General features: G+C 44.9%; 1 protein-coding gene across 2 annotated transcripts in view; it reads right to left on the reverse strand.

Moving 5' to 3' along the window:
- Positions 1-876: 876 nt before the first annotated feature.
- Positions 877-10,666, reverse strand: part of TACC1 (transforming, acidic coiled-coil containing protein 1) — a 66,419-nt gene continuing 56,629 nt past the window's right edge. For both annotated transcript variants that reach the window (XM_010838760.1, XM_010838759.1), the window contains exons 9-11: positions 10,495-10,601; positions 6,905-7,025; positions 877-5,680 (exon numbers count right to left, since the gene is read on the reverse strand). In XM_010838760.1, the coding sequence (XP_010837062.1) occupies positions 5,612-5,680; positions 6,905-7,025; positions 10,495-10,601 (297 nt within the window). In that variant the 3' untranslated portion in view covers positions 877-5,611. The remainder of the gene's footprint in view (positions 5,681-6,904; positions 7,026-10,494; positions 10,602-10,666) is intronic.

Genomic DNA, 10,666 nt, shown 5'->3' on the forward strand with positions numbered 1-10,666 from the left:
ACCTCGTTTGGTCATTTCTTTTAAAAAAAATGTATTTATTTGCTTGCACCAGGTCTTAGTGGAGGCGTGTGGGACCTCGTTCCCTGACCAGGGGTCGAACCCAGGCCCCCACACCCAAAGTGCAGAGTCCCAGACACTGGGAAGTCCTTCCTTTGGTCATTTTACAGGATTCCCTCTGGGCAGCTGAGGGGGCTCGTGAGTGAGAAATCTTCTTTTTAAGAGCTTCAGAGGCTGCCACATCTAAGAGAGTGACAGTGCTCTGGTTTTCCTTAGGATCCCCACCTAAGTTGTAGACAGAGCCTTAACTGACCTCTTAATTTATCTTTTCCTGTAAAAAACTCATGACATTTCCTGACAGTCCTCCCCCTCCTTGAAGCAGAGAGTTGGTCTGGTTAATACTGAAAACATTTTTTCCTGATATTAACCTAGGAAAAAACAGAAAACATCATCTCTCTTCTGCGGGCTGTGCTGCAGTGTTTACACGGTCGGGCTGACCCTGTGTCCTTCAAGAGCTGGAAAGCTTGGGGCGACTTAGGATTTTACAACTTGACATATGCTGGGGCAGACAGGCAGTCTGTAAGCAAAAGCAAGAAGTAGCCAGTCAAATACTTCGTTTGCACAGATGCAAAGGCATGGAGATTTATATGGCAAGGTCCGAATTCCAAAATTCGTTTTTTAATTAACACACCCAACCAAATGCATAAAACCTCACAAAATGAGTGTAGTGGAAATGTCTTCTTTTCTATTTTTAGACTGAAATATGGAGGCCGTAAAAGCGAGGCTGTCATGAATCTTCATGTTTGGGGATGAAGTGACTTATAACCGTGAGGGCAGGGGCGGGTGGCAGCGGTAAGAAGTCTCTACACAAGCCACATCTAACAGTGGTAAACAGTTTTTATTCAGGCAATGAAACATGGAAAAAATATATTAGTAATCATTATAATAATTTCATTTGTGTGAGTATAACTTTTACAAATATTTACCTGACATATAAAAGGGAAATCACTTGTGCATATAAAATTTATGTTGATGATTATTTCACACAACACAATCCTGACAGCAGTAGTCAATGCAGCGTTAGATTCCTCCGGACGAGGCTCCTCACACACTTCATGGCACCCATGGGAACACAGTGGAAGCAGATGTGCAATTAATTAACATTTACTTGTTGGCACATTAGTAAGTACACAGGGGTGTCTACTGGCAAAGACACACTTGCTACAAGCGACACTGAGAAGTCTGCAACCTCTGAGAAGAGAGAAACGCTGGGACCCTGTCTCACTGGGCAGGAGGGCCAAGCGCGAGGCTGAGAGTGAAACCTGCAGACCACCCCACACTGGCGGGGGTGGGGGTGGGAAAGGTGTGTGTGGGGTGGTTTCAGAGCTCACATTTTTATATGTCCCCTTGAAAATTATCCAGAGAGCATCACTTAACGGCGGGACAGGGAGATACTTGGTGGAGCATGTTTCAGATGCCGCTAAAAGGCAGAGGGGGAGTAAAGCGGCATTTTCCTGATTCTAAAGTGACGAATGGGTACTGGGAAGGTTCAGGCCACACCTCAGCGCCGAGCCTGGCCTTTGCCGCCTCATTCAGAGTGCTGGATGGACGACTGCCATGGCCAGCATCGCTCACCCCATCTCCACGGTACAACTATAACCAGAGGGTATGTACAGATGTGTGTGTGTGTGTGTGTATATATATAGTAGCTGTAACCATATTATAGTTAAAAAGTCATTCCTTAGGAATCTTGTTAGTCCAAATCTAACTGCATGCTAAGAGGCACAGAAATGGGATTGCATTTGGATGAAAAAAAACTATGAAAAGTGCAATCTTTAGTCTCCAGAATGCTAGCTCTGGGCACTAGGGAGGGAGTCTTCCCCGGAAAGTGTCATTCATACGACCTTCCAGAGGAGATCCTTAGAGAGAGGGCTCTATTACGTCTATTCCTTTGCCTTTTCTACATGGGAGACTCCAGGTTTGAGGGACAGACTGCTTTCTTTACGTCACTAGGATCTGGAGGCCAGTCAAACCTTTTTGTACAGAAGTCTCCTTGAAATACTTCTTCATGAAAAGCTTTGAAGAAGATGACCCTATAGACCTTTGGCTTGACATTCTGGGATTCCCAGACTGTTATTTGTTCTTTAATAAGGAAATAATAATCTGCCATCTTTTCAATTCTTCAGAATATATACATCTTTACTTTAAAATACTTTGCCTGAATCACTGAATCCTTCCAACGTCTAGTTTCTCTCTCCCCAACAAGAGAATAAAATAAGAAACCACCCGAGTCCAAGAGCAAACTTGCACAGTCAACAAACTACAAAGAACACCAGGCGTGGATGATTCATGAGACAGCAATGAACCGCAGCAGAAGACCAAAAAGGGGAGGAAAAGAAGGGGCGCTTTAGGGATCTTACTCCACTCAAAAAGGACACGCTGGATCATTTCCAGTTAGAGCACTCAGACTCGCCACACTCCTGTTCCTCACAACTCGGTTTTGAGCTTCAGAGTCATCGAGTTCTCTGTTACCTGTCGGTACAATGACTGCTTCCCTCTGGCTGCACCGAGTCAGCCCAGGGATATCTGGGGCACTTCACTCTCCCAGCTTATAACCAGTCAGGATGAATCCAGGACCCAGCTAAAAAGCGTCTAGGTACCTGTGTGAGAGTTGCAGAAAGCGTGGGATGGGAAGGGTAACTGGCCGGTAAGCAGATCTGACTTGAGCCATCCTCCAACACACAGAGTGAACCTCTGCTTGGACTCCATGCCACCTGGGAAGGCCGCTAGGCCCTCGGTGTTCTCACCGTCAGGCACCTCCGCACTTCCTAATCTGGGCTGGGCCTGAGGACGCTAGAAGCCATGAGCAAAGCAGGCTTCTCATTGTTTCCAGGAGCATCTCCAAATAAAGTAAATGTCATGAGGTCTGTCAATGACTTAGCCAACCAAGTGACAGACTGAGGAGTCTGGTTACATTAGATCCTCCAGTTAAAACACTTTTAGGTGAAGACTAGCTACACTTTGGCAAGCTCAAAAATTAAAAAACAAAACCAAAACACGGCTCTGGATCAAGAGCCTCAAGCAGACCACTCTCGCTCCCAAACCACTGTCCAGGCCTGCGGCCTTTTCTCACTTCCCTGTCATGTTTGTCACGGGATGAATTACTGCCCAATTCACAAGTAATCTGGCCCATTAGTGTTTTGAAGCAAAACTCTAGGCTACATTCTTATTCCCCAGAGTAGGTCTCTTTCCCTTATTTTTTTAAATAAACATACTTCATTCTGCTCAGTATATTTTCTTGATGTGACAGTTGTACACGCTACATTTTCCTTCCTGCAGGAAGACTGTCCATCCACTAAATCAGAAGGAAGACGATTTCCTTGTAATGGCCATGGCAGAGTGGCCAATGGCAAATGTTACTTAATGTGGGCCTTTTCACTTTCCTTGCGCAGTGACTTTACTCGGTAGGGTCTAGTTTCTCAGGGGCCTCTTCCCACCAGCATGCTCAGGAAGGATTGTCATCACCTCTGTTTCAACACACAGCTACTTTTTTCTCTTTCTACGCAAGCAAGAAGCCTAAAACAAGAGGACTGTGGGGTTCTAAGGGAGACTATGATAATAAGCCTTTCATGTGTCCAACAGAGCGATACGAAACAAGTAAACGTGGGTACGTCACCAAAACACAGCAGCAAAGAGGTTTAGCAACGTTTCTTTCTGCAAAACTGTGAAGTGAGTTTCTCTAGTCATGAACGGTTGGAAGAGGGTATGGTCACGTCGCCTGAGATGCCTGCTCCTCCAGGGCCAAAGCTATAGCAGGGCACTCGCTTCAAACCACGGGGACTGCTTCCAGGGCCCGAACGATTGTCACACCACTTCTCCAAACACAGAGCATTTCTGCTGTTCTGGTTTGTTGTTGCTGTTTTTTTTTTTTTTGTACAAAATGTTAAGACAGTAGGCTTTAAAATACAGCCTAAGCACCAATTATGGGAAATGCATATCAGTAAAATGGGACTTCTGGCTTTAAAAGACATTACTGACCTCCCTGGGGCTAAAGATTGCACCATGTGAACAGTACATGGCTAAAGAAAAGGTCACCTTAAGAGAGCGAGGGGGTCTCCATGAGGCACACTTCACTGCTGAAGGTGGGCCATGCAGTAGTTTTACAGGAAAAGTACCACAACTTACGTGCACTGGAGATAACACACGTCACCATGAAGACGCTCCGGGTGTTCAGGTTAAGACAAAAGAGCGCTTTAAGATGCCTGCGTGGATTTGGTTTTGCCTATCGAACGGGAGGGGTTCACACAGGAAATTTCCATTCGGGAGTAAGGTTCTCCGCCACTCTGAATGGAGTCCAGGAACAGCTTGAGGAATCTGGTTTTGTGAGTAGGGGTCTACTCCCTCCACCAGTATTCAAATGGCTGTGGTTTAAAAATACTCAAAATGCACTGATTTGGGGGTGGCTCATGTGATTTTCCTGCCCGTTTGGTTGAAAATTCTAAATTCTACTATCTTTCAGCTTGAAAGGATTTTTTTTTTTTTTTTGGGAGGGGGTGGCCTTTGGGGAAAAAAATCTGAAGAATAATTCATCACACTTGGAAAAGTCCAACTGCTGCTTTACCTTACAGTTGCTAATGGGGTTCATTAAAGAAGGTTGTCTAAACCTTTTATAAGCAGATTTCCTTTGCATATTTCAAACAGAAAGACAACAGAGAGCAAATGTAGACTCTGTAGCAACAAACTGAAGTAGAGGGGACTGACGGCTCTAGGACTTGGCAAACCCCAGTTGTGAGGGAACGAAGTAGATCCCCTGGGTCTGAGCACTAACCCCAGAGGGGCAGCAGCACCCAAGCTGAGGGCCATCCAGACACGGGTGGGAGGAACAGGACGCTGTGGCCAAGAGTGCCCCCCACGTGACACCTGAGTCTGAGGTTAGGAGCCATGCCACACACGGAATCTACAGGCTTCACCTCTTCAACCCCCCAAATTCTGCAATTGGGATTCTGAGCCAGGACTCTGTTTTCAAATAGGGTTTTATGGTTCATGGAAATATGCCTTTCTGTAGAGAAGTTCTTATTTGACTATGCTTCTGGGGGGCGGGGGAAACAAACCAGCATCATGTATAAATATGCACGTATGTGTGTGAGAGAGTGAATGTGTCTATAAATAGGTACTCAACTGGAAGTAACAACAGGCCAAATCATCTCCTCAAACAAAACCACTAATATTGAAAATCAAATGTAAAAGATGTAATAAATAAACTTAAAAAAATCAGGTGGACAGGATATGGTCCCAAGTAATAGCCACCAAATCATAAACTGAACGCACCTGGGCCAAGTAAAGACGACTTTAAAATGAACCAAAGACAGAGAATCCTGCCCAGAGCCCATCGGAAGGATGGTCGGGCCACTCTTTCCACGTCTGCGTGATGAATCCTCCAGCGTTTTCTTGGGGCGGGCGTGTCGGCAGCAAAGCGGGACAGGCAGCAGTAGGCATGTGCTTTCATCAAGTGTTTTTTTCTCTGCAAAGGGGCAATTATTCCTGGATAAGGCAAGATAATCGTGGTCACGAGAGAAGCAGCCGAATGCAGATCTGCTGAGCTTACAGGGGAAACTCAGTCCGTCTTTCCCAGCTTGGCGATCAGCTCATCGCAGATTTTCGTCAGTTCTTCGATTTCTTGGTTCTGAAAAACAAACAATGGGATGATGCACTGTATGTCCCAAGATGGAAGGATTATGGTGAAATCGTCCTTCGACTGCCCATACCCTCTCTAGGCACCTGACTTGATGGTTCTTCACTGTTCTGCATCAGAAACCCTTTTAAAGAAAGTTTTTTGTTAGTTGCCTCAGTCGTGTCCAACTTTTTGTGATGCCGTGGACTGTAGCCCGTCAGGCACCTCTGTCCACGGGGACTCTCCAGGCAAGAATACTGGACTGGGTTGCCATTCCCTTCTTCAGGGGATCTTCCTGACCCAGGGATCAAATCCCAGTCTCCTGCATTGCAGGCAGTTTCTTTACTGTCTGAGCCATCTGGGAAGCCCTTTAAAGAAAGGAAGGCTCTATACCTTCTCCCCTAGGAAATGGTCATGTGTTCTCCAAGTTCTGCTTAGACTGAATAAGGGGTAAGTGTAATGACTGGCCCTCTAAAGTTTGTTTCTCAGATTTCCTTGTTATCACGAGAATTACTTGGGGGTATTTTTTAGAAATGCCAGATATCTGGGCCTCACTTGCTCCATCAGCATCTCCAGGGACCTGGAGAATGCCAAGGGCCATCGTCTCTGGGTTTATCAGACCCCTCAATAAAATCCCTGCCCTGGTGGAACAGATGCCACAGGCCTGAAAATATGTTTGGAAACACAATAACAAAAACAGAAGAGGCACAAAGAACGAAGTCTAAGAATCACTGGGCAGCGTGGTTTTTGCTTATGTAGCCATTTCTAGACCATGGCACCGCTGACATCGGGGCAGGAGGGTCTTGATTGTGGGGTGTCCTGTGCACCTTGGGGTGTTTGGCACCATCTCTGGCCTCTACCCACGAGATGCCCACAGCATCTCCCAGTCCAGACAACCACATACACCTCCAGATTTTGCCTAATGGCTCCTGGATGGCAAAACTGCAATGAAGCGGGACAATAGCTTCATGTGTTACAGAAAAAAAAGTAGAGAGAAAAAAGGCAGCCTTGGAGCCTAAACCTTTGGTCCGCTGAACTTCCATGAATGCAACTTTCCCTCTGCCCCGCCTGTGGCCAGGTCCCACTCATGCTCCCCTCCTTTGTCGCTACTCGAGTCAGTGGACTGAAGTGTCTGAGCAGAGAGACAAGGTTCCTTCATCCAGACCCAAGATGAGGGCGCCACGGCGGAGGAGGAAAACCAAAGGTCTCCTGGGCATGACATCCAACCCCTCGTACCTTCTGCTGAAGGGCCCTCTCCAGGGACTCCACCTTCATCTGTTCCTTGCGGAGCCCTGCGTGGAGAGCTGCGCTCTCAGCCTTGGCTTTTGTTCGAACCTGAGCAATCTCCTCATTGGCTCTGTTATGGAAAGAAGGGATAAAAAACACATGGTTTGTCATCGGTCACGGCGCAAGAGCCAGGATGCTAACAGCTGCCATCTGTGACACAGGACTAAGTCAACTGACTTCACCATAGAGGGAAGATAGGAATCAGTGAGCTACAGGATTCAATTTTAATTTATAAAAATTTAATTACACGTAACCGCTGAGATTTCCCTGGTGCAAACTACTGGCAGAATTCATCTCAAGGCACACGGTGCCCTTCAAAATTCACATGCCACCCAGGAGTGGAATCACAGGCCTACAACAACCTTAGTTTTTTTTTTTAACCCAGTACAACAGTAAGCAGGATCTTTGTGGATTAACACAGCTAACAAGTCAGGATACTAACTGTTGGCATCTATGAAACACAGGCCTACAGGCAACTTTATTGAAGAGATGCAAAAGGAAAATTTAAAAACCACAGACGTCATCTGATAAACAGTTAATTGATGAAAAGACGCTAAAAACTCACTGTAATCAGAGGTGCAAATTAAAACGATAAACTTTTAAAATGTATCAGCTTGGCAGAAATTAGCCAGGATGATCTTGGCCTGTGTTGGCCAAGATGCAAGGTGCTGACGGGGAAAGAAAACCCGCATAGCCCTCTCTGTGGATGCGGTGCGGCAGGAACTACCGCGTGCCTCCTGCCCAGGGAGTCCATCCTAGCAATCTCCCCGAGGACCACGCTCCCCAGCACCACGCTGAGGGCACAGGGCGTTCACTGCCACACTGTTTGCAACAGGAAAGGGGTGAAATGCCCGTCCACGAAAGGCATGAAATAGTCTACAAACTAATAATTAGATTGAGCAATATGTTCTAAAGCGAAAAAAAAGGGCCATAATATACAATTACATGAAAATAGAAACCTGTATGATACTGTATTATTTTTTTTAAAAAGCCCAAAGCCATTGGGTAGTATTTGTAAAGGCTCATAGAAAAGATTAGAAAGATGCAAAATAAACCTTTAATACCAATGCCTCTGGGGGTGGGGAGGGAAAAGGGGAACTTACAAGGCTTTACAAACAGGAAGGTGGCAGAATGTACAAGGATGTATTACTCTTTAGTTAAAAAATACAGTTGGATACATCCTTCATAGATCCTTTATTCCCCAGGATAAATTGCAAATGCATCAGATTTAAGCATAAAAAAAATTAAGCCTTATTTAATAACCTATAACAGAAAAGAATCTGAAAAAGAATATACATATATATAACTGAATCACTTTGCCTGAAACTAACACAACACTGTAAATCAAGTACACTTCAACTTTAGTCAAAACGAATTTTAAGCAATAAAAAGAAAACTAAGCCATTTAAAGTACTGGAAGGCAAACATGGGAAAATGTTTTACACTGAGCATGATGAAGATCTTTGTCACTATGACAGAAGATCCTATAGCTATAAAAGAAATGATTGAGAAATTACACTATTATATAAAAGTAAATTTTTGCATATCAAGAAACACTATGGGCAGAGCCAAAAGGTAACAAACTAGAAAAATTATTCACAACTCATATTACAACGGGCTGTCATCTGCAATATACTTATATTTAAAATACATAAGCTGACACTAGAAACCCAGGCAAAGAAGCGTCATTCATGGAAGAGCAAATATATGTCTGCGGCTGCTGCTGCGTCGCGTCAGTCGCGTCCGACTCTGTGCGACCCCAAAGACGGCAGCCCACAGGCTCCCCCGTCCCTGGATTCTCCAGGCAAGAGCACTGCAGTGGGTTGCCGTTTCCTTCTCCAATGCACGAAAGTGAAGTCGCTCAGTTGTGTCCAACTCTTCCCAACCCCATGGACTGCAGCCTACCAGGCTCCTCCGCCCATGGGATTTTCCAGGCAAGAGTACTGGAGTGGGTTGCCACTGCCTAAATATATGTATGTGCTGCTGCTGCTAAAATATGTTCAATTTCACTCATAAAATACATATGAATCAAAACTACGTTGAATAAAAACGCTGTGTTGCTTGCCAAAATAAAAGAAAAAACTCAACTAAATTGAAATAACCATCTTCCGCTGGTTAGATGTATCGAAAACCTGAATCCTGATCTGTTGGTGAAGCTGCATGAGAAAAGAGCTGCTTGCACACACTGCAGGGTTGTAAAGTAGTAAAAGTCTAACGAGGGCAACTGGACAACATGATCATAGTTATAAATCCATAAATCCCTTTGCCCAGCAGTTCACATACAGGGATCTCACCTGCCTCCCAGACAATAATCGTCTGAGGTTACTTACTTTACTGCAGCACTGCTGTAGCAGAAGGTGCTGAATAACCTAAGTGTCCAACAGGCACGACTGGTTAAGTAAAGGATACGTTCCGTCAACGGAACACCAGATTAAAACATAAATAAATAAAGAGGCTCTTCATGGGTTGACACAGAAAGATTTCCAAAACAAACTGCTGAGTGAATAAAGTGAGTACGCTACCGTCTGTATATTAAAAAAAAAAAGGAGAGTCTCAGCACATTAAAAAAAAAAAAAAGGACTGTGACAGAGCCTCAGCCAGCTCGACGGTGGTGCAAACACAGTGCATCAAATCCACACTGTACACCTCAGGCTTGCACGACGCCACTCACAGCCCAACACAGCTGGGCTGCGGGAAGAGGAGGGGGAGTATGTCTGGAAGGGTAAAAGGATGGTGATTTCCTGGGGTGAGGGAAGAGGTGGGAACTTCTCGGGGGGGAGGACGGGGTGGGAGGGAGAGACTGTATCTTTTTATTCTTTTAAAAAATGTTTTCCTTTTCTCTGGAGGGACAGCTGATTAACAATGTTGTGACAGTTTCAGGCGGACAGCAAAAGGGACTCAGCCATGCTCCCCAAACGCCCCCCATCCAGGCTGCCCCGTAACTTTGAGCAGAGTTCCCTGTGCGGTACAATAGGTCCCTGTTGGGTATCCGTTTTAAATAGTCATGTGTACACATCCATCCCAAACTCCCTAACTATCCCTTCCCCTCACCCTTACCCCCAGCGACCGTAAGTTTCTTCTCTAACTCTGTCTCTTTCTGTTCTGCAAGTAAGTTCATCTGTATCATTTCTTTTTAGATTCCACATATAAAGGATGTCATATGATATTCCTCCTTCTCTGTCTGATTTACTTTACTTAGTATTCTCTTTGTTCTTTTTAATGTTTGAACTAGAGGAAGATTTCACCTATTCAAAAAAAAAAAAAGAAATGAGGTGATTTACAAAACAGAACCAGACTCATAGACTTAGAGAATGAACTTCTGGTCACCAGGGAGGAAGGGCGGAGGGGGAGGGACAGACTGGGAGTGTGGGACTGACAGGCACACAGTGCTTTATTTAAAATAAAATGTCTTTCCAGAAAAACAAAACGACCAAAAAGCACACACACACAAAAGCAAAACAGTAATTCTTTTTTTTCTTTCCTCTGTCAGTCTTCCTACAACAATATGAAAAATGAAATTCTTCCGCACAGGCTCTTACTTGTCTAGTTTTTCCTCGGCATGGATCTTCAGGGCCTGATACCGTTGCTCTTCTTGTTTAACTCTGGCTAAGTAATCCTGAGCACATTTTTTCAAGGCTTCTTCATTCTGTTACCAAGTGACAATTTAAAAGGAAAGAAACAGGTCATTTTGTTTCTCTTCTACTAGTAACC

The sequence above is a fragment of the Bison bison genome, unplaced genomic scaffold (assembly GCF_000754665.1).
Source record: "Bison bison bison isolate TAMUID 2011002044 unplaced genomic scaffold, Bison_UMD1.0 scf7180017864105, whole genome shotgun sequence".
Classification (NCBI taxonomy): Eukaryota; Metazoa; Chordata; class Mammalia; order Artiodactyla; family Bovidae; genus Bison; species Bison bison.